At 32.5% G+C, this 20641-nt stretch overlaps 1 protein-coding gene across 2 annotated transcripts in view; it reads right to left on the bottom strand.

Annotated features, from left to right (window-relative positions):
* Positions 1-5408: 5408 nt before the first annotated feature.
* Pcdh11x (protocadherin 11 X-linked) overlaps positions 5409-20641 on the bottom strand; it is a 524801-nt gene continuing 509568 nt past the window's right edge. Inside the window, exon 8 of one of the 2 annotated variants that reach the window (XM_021187467.2) lies at positions 5409-6063. In XM_021187467.2, the coding sequence (XP_021043126.1) occupies positions 5417-6063 (647 nt within the window). In that variant the 3' untranslated portion in view covers positions 5409-5416. The remainder of the gene's footprint in view (positions 6064-20641) is intronic. The other variant, XM_021187468.2, reaches the window with a different exon arrangement.

Here is a 20641-nt window from a genome sequence, read left to right as displayed (position 1 = left end):
TCATGGATTGGCAGGATTAATATAGTAAAAAATGGCTAACTTGCCAAAAGGAATCTACAGATTCAGTGCAATCACCATCAAAATTCCAACTCAATTCTTCACCAAGTTATGGCAATTTGCAATTTTGTCTAGAATAACAAAAAACCTAGGAGAGCAAAGACTATTCTAAACAATAAAAGAACCCCTGGTGGAATCAACATCCCTGATCTCAAGCTGTACTACACAGTAACTATGACAAAAACTGCATGGTACTGGTACAGTGAAATACAGGTAGATTGATGGGATAGAACTGAACCCAGAAATGAATCCACTTACCTATGGTCACTTGATCTTTGCCAAAGGAGATTTAACCATTCAGTGGAAATCAGACAGTGGAAATCAGTTGCTGTCTCAACTGGCAATTATCATGTAGAAGAATGCGAATTGATCCATTCTTATCTCCTTATACAAAGCTCAAGTCTAAGTGGATCAAGGAACTCCACATAAAACCATATACACTGAAACTTATAGAGGAGAATGTGGGGAAGAGCCTCGAAGATATGAGCACACAGGAAAAATGCCTGAACAGAACACTAATGGCTTGGGCTGTAAGGTCAAGTATCCACACATGGGAACCCAGATGTCCCTCAACAGAGGAATGGATACAGAATATGTGGTGCATTTACATAATGAAGTACTACTCAGCTATTAAAAACAATGAATTTATGAAATTCTTGGGCAAATGGTTGTATCTGGAGGATATTATCCTGAATGAGGTAACCCAATCACAAAAGAAGTCACTTGATATGTACTCACTGATAATTGGATATTAACCCAGACACTTAGAATACCCAAAATACAATTTTTGAAACACAAGAAAATCAAGAAGAAGGAAGACCAATGTGTGGATACTTCATTCCTCCTTTAATTTTCATATAAGTAAATTTAAAAACAAATTTAATAGAAAAGAAAAACAAAAACAAAACTTTTGTCATTATTTTGGCATTGCTGGTGTTTGAACCCAGGGACTATATATCATAGGCAAATGTGCCAGTTCAAGTTTTGGCATTTGAATCCACAAAACCACATAATAAAACAATTATTTCTCATAACTACTTTATTAATATCTATATTTATGCATAAGAAAACATGCAATACAGAACCTGAAATAGAACAATTAATACACAGTTGCCACTGGACTACATACTGCCATACTGGTCCAAAAAATATCCAATCCTTCACTTCCAAAGAATCTGATACTTTGGAATACTGTTAACTTTTAGAAGCTGTATGATGTCACAGAAGAGGAGTCTTCCCCAATACAAACATAAATACACAGTTCACAATTTTCAAATATTTTAAGCAGGGACAGCATAAATTTCACAAATTTTATTCTTAAAATTATCATATACAACCACAAAACAATTGCCTTCTTATTATAATTTGTGCACACACATTTTTATGAGCAGTCTTTTCTTCTCCAGTCTTACTGTTACAAACTTGCAGTGCTTATAACAATCATATTTATGGAAAGCACATTGGTGGTTACTGTAAGAAAGCTACTGTGGATGAATATATTAAGTTTCCTCTCTAAGATTCTGTAGTGAGATAATTGGCACATGTTATAAAAATGTCTCTGTCTGTATATAGTCACTTGCTCTGCTCCCATACTATGTGGGCCAATTGGGCCAGTTGGAAATACCAAAAATAGTACCCTACATTTGTGAGAAAAATTTTCACTACAATGTAACTAGAGCCCAGCTTACAAAAACAAAAAGAAAAAAAGCCAAACTATAACTCTAATGAATCATAAATCAAAAGAATACAAAGGAAATCATAACTTTATAAATATGTTATATATATATATATATATATATATATATATATATATATATATATATATATAAAACGCCTTAATAAAAAAAATTTAGGAAACCTTTGAATATGCTTAGGAGTAAATGTAATGTATTTAATCATGAATGAAAGTTAAGTTTTGTATATGAGAAGATTGAATTTTAAGGACTGCCCAATATAGGATCTATTTAGTCTATTTTACCATTTTAATGAAAGTGTGTGACAAACATTAGTTTGAGAAGGCAGAAGCTCTTCATACTGTCACCATTGCACAATACCACTCATCATTTAACAATATATTTTCCAACCAAATTTGTGTAACTAAAAATAAAATGTTAAATTACTAAATGGGACTACATAAAATTTATTTTCTAAATTGTTTACATTGTTTGTATCATATGTAAAAGTTAGTTTTAATATACTGACACAGTATTAGTTAAAACTTGGAGATAAAGTTTGAGAAATGAATGTATATGTATTTAGCACATGAGATACACAGTGTTTAAATACAATTACAAGTGTGTATATTAAAGCTATAGCTAGAAAATTAATAGTCACCTTTTAACAGAATATGGCCACAATATAGAATATCCAGTCTTGCAAACATGTGAAAATACCATATCACTTTATAAGTTCAAATAAAATCAAATCTTTCTCTTTTTCTGAGCGAAAAATTTTTGACTGATGATGAAATCAGGACAGACATCTTGTAGTTCTAGGAGGACATATTTTGCTTTTCAGAAGAACCATGTATGAGCTTTATAAACCTATAGTTCTGTCCACCCATTCAAAGAAAGAATTTAGAATGTGATGAGAAATATCTCACCAAATCTATAGCAATGGAAGTTTCTGGTTTCCAAGGCTACACCTAATGGAAGCTAAGAAAGAGAATGCATAGGGGAAAAGAACTGGGCTCACACCCCTTGCCTCTTTGGCTTTGCTCAGCCTGCTTCCCTTCAACATCTCCGTGGTATAAAACCAGAAGAGAGTGCCCAGTCATTTAATTTCCTAAACACTGTCTAAGTCTGATTATAAAACCAGATTTAGAAAGGGCAAAAAAAGCATATCTGTTCATTCCTATATTTCTAGGAAAGGTATCAATACTTCCCAAATTGTTAAACATAAGGATATAAGCTTCCCTATTAATTCAGTTATCAGAAAAAAAAATCTCAATTTCAGATTTTGTATTTTCATTAATAAAATAAGCATTCAGTTTTCTGATGTATTCTTTATTTGAAAAAATTACTCTCAATTTTAATCTCCTTTCAAGTTTGTATATATGAGTATGAATATAACTATACTAGTCATGGAAGAAAATGTATAAATAATTAAAACAAATAATCCTCACCTTCACAATTCTGTTTTTTTTTTTTTCTTTTTCTATTTTGAATACGTGTTTAGAGGAAAAACAGCAGTCTAACTCTACTGGAAGCACTGATTTTGTCATTCTGGGTTTCTTTATCTTCCCCAGGTTTAGAATTTTTATTAACAACATTAATAACAACAATATCAATACATATACACGATCTTATTTCAATAAAGTTTCAAACACCATCAATATTTTGGGGGTTTTGTGCATCTGGAAAACCAGCATGCCTCAAATCCCTGGAACCACTAACAAATACAAAGAGGAAAAAGCAATTATACTAATTAATTTGAAATTTCACTAATTAGACTCTAGATGTTAAAAGTTAAGTTATTCTATACACCAAATCATATACAATTTAGTGAGCTTCACAAAGGGAACAACAATACATTCTCAAAATGCTACTTAACCTGCCAGTCACACAAAGGAAAACTTTTATCAACATTCATTGGAAAACATTACTCATGAAATTATACATTTACCACAGTTTATATTACAACATTTACACACAATTAATCATAAATTACATATCTTCAAGTTACACATTACAAAGTCTACATCTAATTGAACCAAACACAAAATATTCTGGACCCCCCCAACCCAAACAGTAATTAATTCTTGGTTTAGTATGATACTGAAACAAGACATTTTCTTGATTTTGTTATGGAGGTAAATTAAGCTTGTGTTGTTTCTCTAAATTTGTGATATGTGCACACAAAAGATAATGGCCAGTTACATAGACAATACGGAAATTAATGTGTAGGCAACAAATGGAAAATGTTGTTTACTATGGATATGACTGTATTGTTTGCTTATAATGTATTCGTGTCATATGTGAGATTTTGTTGCTCAGTGTGTTACTGGGGTATTTCTTATCCACCCCAAGAAGCAGTCATGAACCTCAATTCTCCCTCTGTACACCTCCTTGAAATTCAGTGCTGTAATATACTTGGTAGATTTAGAATTAAGTCTCTTAAAAAGTTTTTCCTGACTTTCACCTTGTTTTCAGTAGTTTTCTTCAGTAAATTGAGCTAGATTGATGAAAATAATCCCTTAGCTTTATATCCTTAGTTCGGGGTTTTATGTACAATTTTTTGTTTGTTCTTTTTACTGAGCATTTTTAATAACATCAATTTGAACTGTCAAATCAATATTTAAATCATCTCAATTATCTTTAGAAATAGTGCTTTGCAGTAAGAGTTGTGTACTAATAATTCATTGAACCTGCCCACCTTCTTTGTGACTTTTATATACAAGTTCCAGAAGATAAATACCCAATTTTTATTGGTATATAGGCTTATCATGGCATATAGAATAGTATTTCTGATGTACTTTATACTACACTACAAAAATATATAAATATAAAAAAAAGCACAGGCCCATTCTGGCTAATAGTTGCCTAATTTGGGCATAGCTATTGCACTTCAGTGTCTCGAACTCTACTAAAGAGTAGAGAAATAGGTTGAAACCTAGCTCTGTACAGTTTGTATATGTTCTTTTTGAAAAATGTATATACAAATTATATCAATATATACTTGAAATAAAGGTAGAAAAAATAAAAAACAGGGATAGAGACAAGAACTGGAAAAGATTTTATTTACACCCCCTACTGTACATTTTTGAAGTTAGAAATACAGACAATAAAAAAAGAAACAAAGGCAACTAGGATAAACAAAACAAAAGATTAACAAAAATGCTATAGAACTGTGCCATCTAATTTTATCTGAAACAATACTTACAAAAACTAAAGGCAAACTTGGAAAAACAGACAAACTAAAGCTAAACTTGGAAAATCAGATCTTGGCCAATTTCCCAATAACTACATACTGAATCCACAAAAATCAGAAAAGAAGAAATCAGTAATATTGCACATGGTAGTAAAAAATAAAAATTCATCAGATTACATCAGAAATATATATATTAATTTCTGTCATGATAAGCCTTTCTGTACAAAGGAATATAAATTTTTTATTTACTTCTTTTGAAAATTCACAGTCCAAATTAAATTTTAAATTAATGTTATCATCTTTTGACTAAGGGTCTAGCTCTAGTCTTATTCTGGTATCTGTTTCTATTTACACAGCTATTTACAAACCTGCCAATTTGGAATATTCATTAAAATTGAATGTTAATCTTTATATATATATATATATATATATATATATATATATATATATATATATATATTATATATAATGTGAAGTATCCATATAGGCTTTACAAGGGGTGTTCCTCTATGATGGGAGAATCACCTCTTGAGGATCTGGCCTGTTGACCTGAAGTAAAGGTGGTCAAGGGAATGACTTTAATTGAGTCATCATCGGGATGAAATCTTTCAGCCATGGTGTAAAATTGAGCTCTTGTACTGCCCTGTACTCCCTGATCAATAGGATATAGTCCATCCACTCCAGCACCTTGCACCCATCCCTGCTGCAAACCCATTGGTGGTTGTGCCTGAGTGCGATGGAGAGTGGCAGCCTGTGGCAGAGGAGGACTGTGGTGAATCACCACAGCCTGTACTAGAGTTGGGCTGTAGCTGACTGCAGCGGCCTGTGCTGGTGGTGGACTATGGCGAAGTACAGTAGCCTGTACTGGTGGAGGGCTATGACACAATGCAATAGTTTGTGTCACAGGGGGACTGTGACAGATAGCGACTGTCTGTGTCACTGGAGGGCTGTAGCAACGAACTGACAAGCGGGGCCTGGGTGGGCTGTGGCAGATAGCAGAGGTCTTTATCTGTGAAGGGCTAGGATTGGTCAGAGTAGCTGGCATCCAGCAGGAGTCAGAGTGGCCCAAGATGAGGCATTCTTGAGTACAGGTATCGGAGGCTTCTTCCACAGTTGGTTGCACTGTTATTTCTGCAGCTGTCAGGGTACAGAAAACAAAACAAAATATTTTTTTATTATCATCTACATAAAATAAGTCATATCTAACTGAAAAGTTGGCAGTCTGTTTAAATACATTGGAGAACTCTAGTGTCTTTACAACTAGTGTCCAATTGTCAGGTAATATTCCTAAAGTCACATAAAGAGCAGGAAGGGGATGAATAGTTGGGTAAAAGGCACTGTAAGAAATGAAAAGATTAAAAAAAAAAACAGAATAAACATATCTGCAGATTACTTTTTTGACTATCCAATTATATGCATAGTAGATGAGAAATCCCAATAGGAAAGGAATAAAAGTACATGAGTGAAATTTAAGGTAAAAAAGGATGGAATTAGCAGTCTATAATATGTGTGGGTTGAATTACATATTCTTATGCAAAGGTTAAGATTATAGGGATGATAAACTTGCCAATGCTTTCCAGGTCTTGGTAATGAAGGAAGTCTTGACTAACAGGCAGCAGAAAGAAACTCTATTACTGATGTTTTCACTGTGCTAAGATGACAGTAGATCCATGAAACATTTTTCAGAGTGTATGGAACTATACAGAATGAGATATATATATATATATGAGTGTTTATCAAATGTCAAGAAAATAAGTGCTATATAATTAATTTCTGTTTGGCTGTAGTTCAAAATAGTTCTAATGAAATAGTACAGGATGCAATAAACACTGTCTTTATAAATATATACTTTGCTATATATTTTAACTTTTAAATTTTATTGTTTTGTGTATATGTTGTGTGCTTTATGCATAAAATACATCTGCATGTGGAACTGTTGTGTCTGCAGTCATTCATTCCTGTACCAGAGCAAAAGTGTCTCCTATTACTTTCCAATTTAGTGTCTTGAGACAGGGTCTCTCATTGAGTGGGTGCCTCACTGCTTCTCTTGGGCTGACTGGCCAGTAAACTCTTTGGATCACCAGGCCTTTCAAGTGTGCCTAGCATTTTGTTTGTTTCTTGGTTTCTTTTGTTAGGTTATTTTTTTTGGGGGGGGGGCATATTAATGGATAATGGAAATTCAATCTCAGATCCTCATATTTCATGGCAAATGATATTCTCACTGAAATATTTGCCCAGTCTTTGAAATGTTTTAAATGTAGGGATCAGATTTAAAACCTAACTTGGAAAGAGTTGAAAATATATTCCTCACAAGCAGAAGCAGTAATTCTATAATACAGTAGTCCTATAAAAAGGACCACGGAATTGGTTTAATTGTGAAATGGATAACACAATCTCTAGAGTTTTATAAGATGTTTAGATTCCTTCATATACTTTTTGACCCACTCAAAGCATAACAGTGGTATAATGATTTAATTTGTGTGTTTTTGTGTATACAATATTGAATTAATAGAGTAAAATAAAATAATTTAAAGTTTTAGATATAAAAATTGTCTCCTCAAGGCATATGCCTTTAATCCCAGCACTCGGGAGTCAGAGGCAGGCAGATTTCTGAGTTCGAGGCCAGCCTGGTCAACAAAGTGAGTTCTAGGACAGCCAGGGCTATACAGAGAAACCCTGTCTTGAAAAACCAAAAAAAAAAAAAAAAAAAAAGCCTCCTAATTTTCTAAGATTTTAGTTACAGCTATTAATTAATTAAATGAAGCTAAAATATTTATGTTAGATAATAATCATGAAAATAATTAGGTTAAAATGAAATTTTATTATTAAGTTCAAAATATTGATATTTAAATTCATAAATAAAATTTCATTCATTTTTCTCTTTTGTACATGTGTGCTTGGTGAATGATGACCGTGTTTCTAATATTTTTGCACATGAATACAAGTAAATATTTTAAATAAAAATAACAGAGACTCGGGATAAGAGACATGGCTCAATGGGAAATACTTGCCATGCAACTGTAGAAACTTGAGCTTAAATCCACAGAAACTAAATATTGGATATGGGCATACATTTGTATAACCAAAGGTCTCCTCTATTATGGAAAGGATAAAGAATCCCCAAAAATTTTTAAGCTAATTAGCTGGAAATATGAGGAGAAATATATGAACCCTGTTTTAAGTAGTGTAGATGGCAAAGATAATTACAAAGGTCCAAGTTTCTATAAGTCTTCACTGGTTATGAATCCCAACTAAATTCAAATAAATGGGGGCACAAAAGTAACTGACTCTAATTAATGCTGATACACATATACACACATTTCTTTTTCATTCAGAGAATCCTTTAGTACAAGATCTTGTGATTAACATTTACACACTTTATATTTTTCAGCAAGTATACCTAAAAAGTACATTTCAAACAAACTGATAATACTTTGTAAGGTGGATCCAAATTATACTCTGGGGAGTCTTTCAAATAAAAAGGAAAGAAAACTTCATGGTTTATCTAGGTGGATTTTTTCACTTTCAATTTTAATATATGGTATTACTGGATAAATTTTATTTGTTAAATGTTGGTATTTTTTTCTTACAGTTGAATATATGTAATTCTAATCCGTTCTGACATTCATCATCCTTGATGTTACCTTCTTATGTAAAACAATCCAGAATAGCCTAATAAAGAAGTTTGAATAAGGAAGTGCCTTGAATTAAGTTGCATTTTATGCACAACATCTTATCCTAGGACCTGACAATACCATGAGTAGGATTTGGATTCTGAACTCTATACTAACAAAGCATGAGCATGCATATCTTAGTTTATTGTTCTCTGATCTTGACTATAAATGTGGCTTTAGTTACTGTTACCAGGACTTCTTTTTGTGGATCTATTGTAACGTCATATCGTGAGTAAATAAGTTCTTTCTTCCTTAAGTTGCTTTCTTCCAGGTATTTTTTCTCACTAATATGAAATGAAACTAAGGCATTTGTTTACATATTAAACTTTCCTGGTTCCAGAAAACACTGTGTAAGGTGCCATGTGATGGAAGCAATCAATAGTTCTATCTAACTGCAGCACCTATGAACCAAAACAATCAACATTGAAAGATATTAATAAAGGTACAATCAGTGGCACTCATAGGTTTCTGAAACTCAAGAGCTCCATGAATTGACTTAAGGTTCATTCAAAAGGAGAACAATCATGTCTGGTACTGAAAACCTAGCAAGCTTCCCAGGACTAGTGAAATTATGGGCATTGGAAAAAGAATCAGCTACCACCACTGTGCTAGACCAGCACAATATATAACTACATTTTGAATGTAATATTGATGCCAATAGGTATAGCTAGCACTCCTCAATTAATCCTCTCTGCATAGCATGTGGAGACCATCACTGAAAACCACAAGTGAACATAATATAGAGATCCATGAACTGTGGAGAATCCAGCCCTTCTGGTTACTTCAGCTTCATAACACCTGAATCTATGACTCAGAGACTATTGCTGAAGAGGGAACGGAAAGATTTTAAAAGCTGGGACACAAACATGCCTTTTGTGAAAAATAATGTCATGGAAAGGCCTGTATAAACAAGACATCAACAAACAAAATACCAATAGGCACCATAATAAGGAAGGCAAAATTATTATAGGGTCCCACAGGATAGCTAAAATAATCCTGCACAATAATAAAACATAAAAACTTCTGGAAGTATCACCATCCCTGATTTCAAGTTATACTATAGAGCAATAGTAATTAAAACCCATCTTTAATTCTACATCTGACAGAGGGCTGATATCCAAAGTATATAAAGAACTCAAGAAATAAGATATCAATAAACAAGATAACACAATTAAAATGGGCTTCAGATCTAAACAGAGAATTATCAAAAAAGGTATCTCTAATATATTGGAATCATTTAAAGAAATGCACAACATCCTTAGTCATCAGGGAAATGCAAATCGAAATAATCGAGATTCCATCTTACACCCATCCAAATGGCTAAGATGAAAACCTCAAGTGACAGCTCATAGTGGCAAGGAGGTGGAGCAAGGGAACACTCTTCCATTGCTGGTGGGAGTGCAAACTTGGACAACTACTTTGGTAATCAAGTTGGCAGTTTTAAGAAAATTTAGAATAGTTCCACCTCAAGATTAATCCTGACCACTCCTGTACATAAACTCAAAACTTGTTCCACCATACTACAAGTTCAGTTGCTCAACTATGTTCACTGCAGCTTTACTCATAATAACAAGAACCTGGAAACAAACTAGATGTCCCTCAACTGAAGAATGGATAAATGGATAAATACAAATATCTTATAAAATTTGCAAGCAAAAAACTAGAAAATATCACTCTGAGTGAGTTAACCCAGATGTAGAAAGACATTTATGGTATTTACTCATTAGTTTATATATGTATATTAACCATAAAGTGACATATAACCATAGAAAATTCAAAGATATCCAAAGATAATCCACAAAATAAGGAAGGTATTTACCAAGGAGGGCCCCATGAAGAATACTTGAATATTACTGAGACAGAAAAATGAAGTAGAAATTGGGGTGGATGAAAGGAGTGTAGGTAGGAAGGGAGTAGGAGAATTCACATCTAGGAGAACAGAGGGAGAGAGAACTGTAATTGGTGTGTGTGTGTGTGTGTGTGTGTGTGTGTGTGTGTGTGTGTGTGTGTGTGTGATAAATCTCTGAGATTAAAAATAATCCTAAGGCACGTAAACTCCAAGTAATCTATGAGGGTAACCCTAGCTAAGAATACTAGCAATAGAAGACATAAAACTGAAATTGCCAAATACTTTAACTAGGGAAGACTTCTAATGGAAGTATGAGGAAAACAACCCAGCTACAAAACCTTTAACACACATCTTTTTTCCTGTCTACAAGATGTGCAGAAATAAAGATGGAGCAGAAATTGATAGAATAGCCACCAATGACTGGCCCAACTTGAGACCCATGCCGTGAAAGAGACCCCACACATGACACTGTTAATGATATTCTCCTATAGTTGCCTAACAAAACTGTCCTCTGAGAGCTGACAGAAACAGATGCAGAGACCCAAGTCAAACATAATGAAGAGCTTGGAGAATTTTGTGGAAGAGGGTGGGGAAAGATTCACTGAGCCAAAGAGCTCAGCACACTAAATCCTATTGAATCAACTAAGCTGGGCATTTGAAGCTCACAGAGACTGAGCTACTAAGAAAAGAGCAAGCATGGGATGGAACTATGCCCTCTACACACCTGTAATATATGTGCATGTTGGTCTTCATATGGATCCCCTTACAGAATGAACTAGGGCTGTCTCTGACTCTGCTGCCTGCTTTTGGATCTCTTTATCATAACTGAGCTGCCTTGTCTAGCCTAGGCACAGTAGGAAAAGAAGCACCTAGTCCTAGGACAATGTGATAAGCCAAGGCAGTTGATATCTATGGGAGACCTCACCATTTCAGAAGAGAAAGGGAGGGACGATGGGGAGAGAGAAGAGAGAAGAGAGGGGAAAGGGAGAAGGGAGAGAAGAGAGGAGAGTATAGGATTGAACTTGGAGGAGAGGAGGGAAGGGAAGCTACAATCAGGATGTAAAGAAAATAAATAAATAATTTAATGAAGAAAATAAAGCTGTTAGTCTTAAAACCATATACAAACATATATACAATGTATTCAGCTGTTTTATCTATTTATTTATTCATAATTATATCTGTGTACATACATATTACATGTGTGTTTCCATGTAATGTTTAAGATGATGATAATGATAAAGATGATGATGATAAAGAAACTATCAATTTGAGAGTAGAGTGTGGTGGATATGGAAGGAACTGGAGGCAGTGGTCTTGGAAGGATGCAGAGGAACTAAAGAAGAGGAAAGTGATGTCATTTAAAATTAAAATGTTTTTAATTTAATAAAATTTCTAAAACTTTCCCTAGGCAATAATAAAATATTTCAACTTGTTTCATTATATAGCTACAAATGATACAGTATGAATAAAAATACATCTCAGTGCTAATTAAAATTTATTTTTTCAATATTGAAGTAATATTTTAAAAAATTTAAAACTTATTGGTGTTGTTTTCCCTAATATTTTTTGCTTAAATAATAGGTATTACAATATTTAGAAAACAAAGATTTTTGAAGACTATTACTAATCCTCTATAAGAAGGTAAAATAGTAATAGAGCTAATAAATGTCATAGATATGCCCAATTTTATGGACAGTCTCCATAACACATGTATATCTTTCTAAATTTTATAAATTATTTTTAGTTAAATGTACTTAAACTTGATAATTCAGAATATGTGGATGAAAATTCTAATCGTAACTGAAATACGTTTCATAATTAATTTGGCAATTTGCTTTTTGTATTATTTAAAACCACTATAAGTAAATACATTTCAAACAAATGAGGCAAACAGAAATGTAGTTAACTTTCTATATACTTCTGTGTGAATTTATGGTGCTGAAATATTTTAAATATAATTTCCTTAGTGAACTCTGTAGCCTCTTGTAGTATTATTGATATCATTTAATTAGTTTAACAAGTGTTTCCCTAAGAGGAGTTAAGGGACTGGCACAGATTAACTCAGAACAAGTTCAAAATTATGTGCTTTACAAATTGTTGGGGTTTAAATTAATTACATTTAAAACAACATCCTCAGAGGGATTCTGAGACTCATTAATAACACTTAACATTGATGAAATGAACATTCCTCCTAGGAAAATATATTTTTCTCCTACAGCATCCAAATACCCAGTGGATATTACAGTAATTTTTCTGTAGGAAAATTATGGTTTATTAGTATAGCTGAGCATTTCATTATGTTGAAGAAAGAAATTCCAACCCAAGTCATGGTTAAATTTATGACCAAATGTTAGTCCAAATGTACACCAGTTTAATATAGTGAGGAGCCATAAAGTATACATCAGGAAAATAAAAATAGAAAACCACAATGGATAGATTTAGAGAAGTTAACTTCAATATTTCTCCTAGAAAACCATTTTTAAAAGAACTGTTGTCATCTTTAGTTGTGGAGTATTAGTGAGAAAAAAATGACAGCATATTGAAATATATCAAAGCAGAGCAAAATGAAGGCTACTGTGAGAATATAATTCTTATGTTTTGTCTCAAAGAGAAAATGTGCTTTTATGGTGTTCAATTCAACTGAACAATACTTTCCTTTCATTCTAAATACTAATATATTTACATAAATTTTAAATTGTTTTATAAGAACAATACCCTGGCTCATATTAATATTTGTTACATAGAGCATGGCTTTCAAGAAACGGGGAAATCCCATTCCTTTAAAACTCTGATTTCAAATTTATAGATCTGATTAAATGTGTTTATAATGTTCCCTATGATCCTTTAAACTCCATGAATATGGGGACGAATATAGATATTTTAACTATTCTAGTGCCATCTGCAAACACAATTAAAAGTTTGTTTTATGGAGAGTTCATGTTAAACTGTTTTACTTAATACAGTTGTTTTCTCTGATAGCGAATGATCACATGATAGGAGTCTTGTAGAGATTAATTAATGTTTAAAGCAGAGATCTCATGAAAAGGAATGAGATATATTTTTAACATTTCTTCTCATCTTTCTCTTTTTCTTCCTGAGGCATTCCTATTGCACCACTGAATGCTTCAATATTGTGTTTTAGAGAAATATCAGATTATAACTGATATTATAAGTTTTTTAGAAACAGTTATCAAGTGTTCATTTTATTTTCCCAAGTAACTGCCTAAGAAATATGGAGCTCACCCCGTGTATCAGCAAAATAGACCTTAATAAACTATGGTGCAATGAATAGTAGAGGATTTTGAAATACTCAAACCATATTTTAATCTCTTTAGATTTGTGTGGTTTAAACTTTAATTATTGATGTTGTATATAATATGTGTATCAAATTAACCCACATAGCTAAAGATTCACTGAACCCAATATGAAGAGTGATGCTATTTCTGCAATAAGATTTTTCCAATACTTATTAGTATTTCTGGAGAACAAGTTTAGTTATCAAAAAAAAAAAGTTCATTTTAAAGCAGCCCTTATAATCAACACATGGTGGCACAATTTATTTTAAATTGAATTGTTACATTAAACAATAGTCATATGTTATACAAACCATAATTGAAATTTTTTTAATGTTGAAAAGACAAAGTTTCAGCTATACAGTTGAGATCTGATTGGTATCCTAAGGCCCTTGTAGTTATGAGCTTTAGCATTACCTTCATTGTTCTTCTCCTCCCACTATTCATTTTTCATCCATAAGAAAAGTGGATTCCAATATCAAATATTTCCCCAAATTACATGCTACTTCACAAATGTGACAACAGTGAAGCAGTCTCACTATGGAATGAAATATCAAAAATATTGTATGCTCCATCCACTCCAGTAGTGACCCGCATGACAGGCCTAAAGCCTGGACGCAGTCCTGAGGCAAAAAGTTCACAGAAACTTAGTCTCCTGGAACCATGGCATGCTGTGTAATGAATGCTCCAAACTTGTCCTTGCGAATGGATCTGTGTGCTTCAGTACTGTTTTATTATGGGTGCCTCCAATCAATGACTTGCCAAATACCTAAGCAAAATTGAACCTTGCTTCTTGGCCTTCACCAATGCCCTAGGTAGTCCTTGAGCTGACCCTGGGCTTGGAATTCAGTAAGAATGTTGCCTATTCAGTGCCATTCAGAATTGCCTCTAGTATTGTAAGAGAGATAGTGAATGAAGTCAGGCATTACTATCTACTACATAGAGTTGGAAATCTCAGGGCAAGCATAGCAAAGTAAGTTTGGAATTCTTATTATAGTTACGTATGGCAGATGACATTACTTATTACTAGAAAGTCCCCCCACACTATCACTTAGAATAAAAGCCAAGTCACTCCCATATAGAGGAATTTACAGTGGTTTAGGAAGTAGATCAGGCTGTGGTTTTGGAGTATTACATTATTCATGAGAAGGTTAACTAGAGCAGAACTCCCTAATTAGAACTACGGCTTGGACATGAAAGCCCTTGCCACTGGAGTGTAAAGACCTCACACCTGGCTTCTACGAGTATAGCTGACCTTAGATAGAGATGACTTTGTCTCAGTTACTTTATTGCCCAATTCCTGCTAGTCTTTGTGTTTGCATTCTTCTGTTTTGTGTTAGAGTCATTAAGCATCCAGTAACCTCATTCTACCTTGCTGATGTGTCACCTAACTTCCGTATTTTCTTCTGTATTAAAAGTCTGATGCTTGATTTGAGAAATTATATTCAAATATCACACTCCCTTGTGTACATATTTGTTTGTCATTTCTCACCAACTCTTTGCCCACCTATCCGGAACCCTGATTTCTCCCGTGGATTGAGGGGGGCCGACTGAGGCCAGTCTGCGACAATTGTACAAGCAGAACATGTGACTTTAAATTAAATAGAAAGGTGACTAATATAAGAATTTTTGTCATATTATTTTTGACTCTCTCTCCCTCCCTCCTTCTCACTGTGTGTGCATGTGTGTGTATGCATGTGTGTGTGTCTCTGTGTGTGTCTGTGTGTGTGTGTGTGTGTGTGTGTGTGTGTGTGTGTAGCATATACAAAGGTATTCAGGTGTCATCTAAGGCCTGAAGAAAGTATTAAATTTCCTGAAGTTAGTTCACAAGTGATTGTGAGTTGCCTGCCACAAATACTATGAACTGAATTCTATTCTTGTACAAGCTTTAAATCACAGTGCTGTTTGCCAAGCTCTAGCAATTCTTAATAGTAACAACCTAAGACAGAAGTTAGAATTAAATGATAAAAATAATTCTAAACAATAAATTAAATTATTGCTTGTTGCACTAAAATAGTTTTCATTTAAAACATACATATATTAATATATGAACCATAATATTAATATCTATCAGTAAGACATTGATTCCACTTGTGTAATATTTTAAGTTTATTAGAAAAATTAGACTTTTCTCAACACCCTTTATAATATTCTCAAATAATATATCTTGGAATAACTCCAACTAAGCAAGTAAAAGACTAGTATGATAAAAATTTTAAGTTTTTGAAAAAGAAAACTTAAGAAATCAAAATATGGAAAGATCTCCCATGTACATATATCAGTAGGATGAACATATTAAAAATCTTAACAAAAGTGATTGAATAATTCAAAGGAATCCACATCAAATTTTCAATACAATTCTTTACAGACCTTGAAAAGACAATTTTCACCTTCATAGGGAGAAACAAACCAAAAAAACATGACAACTAAAACAATCTTGAAAAAGAAAGGAAATCCTAGATGGAAGAGTATCCCTGATTTCAAGGTGTACTACCATGCTCTAGTAATAAAACCTGCATGGTAATGGCATAAAAACAGACACATAGATTAATTTGAATTGAATTGAAGAATTAGATATAAATTCACCCTATTATGGACAAGTGAGTTTTGATAAAGAAGTCAGATACACTGAATAAGAGAAAGCAACTTTAACAAATAATGCTGGGTAAATTGGATGTCTACATGTAGAAGAATGCATGTACAACGATATTTGTCACCCTCCACAAAGCTAAAGTCTGAGTAGTTCGAAGACCTCACCATAAAACTAGACACACTAAGCCTAAGAAGAGAAACTGGGCATCAGCTATGAGTGTACTGCTATAGGAGACAGCTTCCTGAACAGAACACGAATAGCACAGGCACTAGGAACAGCAATTAATAAGTGGGAACTCATGGAAATGACAAGCTTCTATAAGGCAAATAACATCAAGTTCATGCTCACTGAACAAAGAGAAGTTGAGCTGGTGTGGGATTGGAGCCTTCATACCTATATTCTAGTCTCTTTAGTGTAAGAACATATTCTGCAGACAAAGGAAAAAAAAATCTAGACACCAATTGTGCCACAAAACCTCCCAACTACATTCTGCCATCCCTGCAAGATGTGTTAGGACAATGGATGTGTAGAACATGTGGGAGCAACTCACCAATAGTTGTTGTAACTTGAGGCCCACATCAGGAAAAGAGTGTTACTTTAAAATGTTTTTTTTTTCCCTTTTAAAGTACTGTATTTAATTTCCTCTTGCCATTATATTTTACTTAATTTATAATTTATTAGAAGTGTTAAATCTATGTATCATCATTATTTTTAATATGTTAAAATAGTATTTTGTTCTTGTGAAACTAATGCTCTGTCATAATTGATGAGAGAAATAGACCAAAAACAAAACAAAACAAAGCAAAACAAAATAAAACAATACAAAAAAACCTTCTCAAGCATTTTAGAGATATTTTGGGTTAGTATCAAGTTAGATCTCTATGGCTGATTGTATTGTTTGGGTTCTTATGAAAATTATCTTGCAATATTTGAGATAATCTCTTAACCACTTTATTTTTACCATATGTACTTCATTATTTTGAAGCACTTAGGTACATTTCATTCTTATATTTTCCTTAGGAATAAATGTTCTTATCACTATTAATGTATTTTTAGCTATCTTAGGTATATCTGTGTCTTAAAATCTATTTCTATATTATTAAAATAAATTAATGTTCACTGCTTATCTGATATATCTGTTTTCATTCACATATTTTGAAACTATTTCTGTGATTAACATCTGATTTAGACAAATTAGTATTTCTGTTTTATTTGTAATTAATTCAAGCTTCCATATGATTATAATTCATTTTAAATAATATTTTTTCTCTTTTAAAAATGTCTTTTAGATTTTACCTGTTTTGATTATTTGAAATTTTTACATATTTATTTTATTTATTTGCTTTTAGATTTTACCTGTTTTGATTATTTGAAATTTTTACATATTTATTTTATTTATTTGCATTTTAGCTAATTGTCTTTCAATATTTAAGGACTTGTGTGGAAAATAAAATATATATTCATCAAATATGCTAAAAGTAATATTTTATTAATGACAAATATTCTGTTACTTGTTAAAATATATTTTAGTTCTACTATGGTATATAGTATGTTATATTGGACAGAAAATTCTGTTAAATTCTTTTACACTTAATGCTGTGGCAGAGTAGGAATGTATGTTGTATAGTATAGACCTTGTGAGTAGAGAATTATCAAGATTAAATAGAAGAAATATGAAGTTTCTAAATCAAGTTAAAATGATTCTCACTGGAGACAGGTCACCATGATTAGTATCAGTGTTGGGCACTGTCTCCAAATTAATTTAAGATTCTTGTTAAACTGCATTTAGCCAGTTGAAGACAGAGCCCAAAACAATGCCTGTTTAAAAGTAGAGTTTAGAGGAACTATTGTAAAAATTAAAGAAGGAAATAATTGTCTCCATTTCTTTATAAAATGAAAGAAATTAAGACATATTAATTATGAGTTATATATACACTAAGAATATAAACTGATTTTGGTAATTATAGGATTCTTTGTACTAATCCCTTTAAATTCTCATATTTTGAAAAAAAATACTTGGAATCTCACTTAGAAGGGAGAATAAAATAGACATAGGAGGCAGAGGGAGGGCAAAATTGGATGGAAGAGAGGATGAGGACAGGAATGGGGGTGTCAGAATCAGGTGTGGGTAGGAACTACAGAGAGGGGTAGAATGGTAAGAGAATGAATCTGAAGCTGCAGGGGTGAGGGGAATCTCTAGGAAGTGCTAAATACCTGGGATAGAGGAGGCTCCCAGGAGTCAATGCTGATAATTTCAGTCTATACTCAGAACAGTGGTTATATGGAACCTGAAGAAGCAATCTTTTGTAACTAGGCATCCCTCATTAAAGGGATAAGGACACCAAACCATCCACAAAACTTTGACCCCAAATTTGTCCTATCTGAAAGAAAATGTAGAGACAAAGGTGGAGCCAAGACTCAGAATGCCCAATCAATAACTGGCCAAACTTGAGACCTATCCCATGGGCAAGCACCAATACCTGACAGTATTTATGATACTGTTTTGCTTGCAGATAGGAACCTAGCATAACTGTCCACTGAAATGCTACACCCAATAGCTCACTGAAACTGATGTAGACATCCATTGCCAAACATTGGATTGAGGTTGAGAACTATTTTATTTGTGTGTATGTGTGTGCATGCTCACACAGAGTATGCATGTGTGTGTCCTCTTTGAAAATGTGCTTTCTACTACAATAATTTCATATTGAAATGACAAAATTATTTGCATTTTGTACATAAAACTTACTGATGATAACATGCCTGTAGGAGCAGGAAAAATTATTTCTATATTTAATATGAGACTACACTTCATCTTCAAGCACCTTTAATTAATTATTTATATTGTTGATGCTAAAATATAACTGGAACTCTTAATTCTGTGCATTTTGCTAATCAAATATTTTTGAATCATTTATTAGATTCCATTAATTTGGCTAGAAAATATAAATACACATAATGTAAAATTATAGCATTTACTAATTGTATATCTGTACTTTCATTTACACATTCTTAATAATGAAGAAATAAATGTCATATTTATACATATATATGTATGTAGTATTAATATATATTTCATAGTCAATATATAAGTTAGTATGTGCTTTTAGTGTTTGTTTTACATATATTTTAGTTAAAAAAATACATGTTATGGCATATGTTGGTGACTTAATTTTGCCTAGTTCACATATTTGCTTTTTCCAAAAAAATTTAGGTATAAATTTTCAGAATTTTAATAAAACTATATTCACACAAACAAGAAAATGGACTCATCCGGTTCTATTCATATTTGTAAATATTTATACAGTGTACATACATTTGTTATAAAAAATACATTTGAAAAGTGGAGCAATTGAAAAGAATTGGAGTGAGGTATCATGGCGGGAGTTGAAGGGCGGAAAGGCAAAGCAGAAAATTACATAATTATATTTCAATGAAAATGTTCAAAAATAAAGTTTAAATTAAAAAGTAAACTAAAATACAAGGAGTTAGGGTAGAAATAGTTGGAAAGAAGATTTATTGGTCTGTTGATTTATCAAAAGTATGAATAAAATTAAGGATAGCTGTGTATAAATGTTTAATATTAGTGCTGGATGAAACTGATAGGCTATAATTCTATAACATATTGCTCATATTAGCCAGCTGTACCAGAAACTACAATGTACAATGAAATATTGTTTGGAACAACAATTTAGCATTTTAAATGACATAAAATTTCTAGTTAAATGAAAACACAAACAATAAAAGTACTTCATAAATAATAATTTAATCATATTTGATAAATGTTTTCAGATGCAATCTTAAATGGTATATGATTTATTTTGCCTCCACCAAATATAACAATGTAAACATTTCATGTGGAGTTCTACATAATAGTGTAAATATTTTACATAAAGCATTTTGTATGTTGTTTTCTTATTTATATCTTCATTATCCATTTATTACTTGAAAAGATTTATTATAGAATCAAAACTCAATACTTAATCCTACAGATATTACCAGATATGATGAGTAAATATTTTGTTATATATACATGTAAAACACTCTGTTTCATCTTTGTTACACTTTGTAAAATAAAAAATTTAGCAGTACTACCATAGCAAATAAGTTGGCTTTATACCAAAATCATAAAATTCATTATTTCAAATTCCACTTCAGTACATGAATGTAGAAAACTGACAAACATTACTTCTACACGAAGGACAGATGGGACGAGAAAGAAATTAGGGAAACAACACCCTTCACAATAGTCACAAATAATATAAAATACCTAGGTGTGACTCTAACTAAGGAAGTGAAAGACCTA

This window comes from Mus pahari, chromosome X, assembly GCF_900095145.1.
Source record: "Mus pahari chromosome X, PAHARI_EIJ_v1.1, whole genome shotgun sequence".
Taxonomy (NCBI): Eukaryota; Metazoa; Chordata; class Mammalia; order Rodentia; family Muridae; genus Mus; species Mus pahari.
The sequence above is the reverse complement of the archived record's forward strand: the minus strand, read 5'-3'. Positions and strand labels throughout refer to the sequence as shown.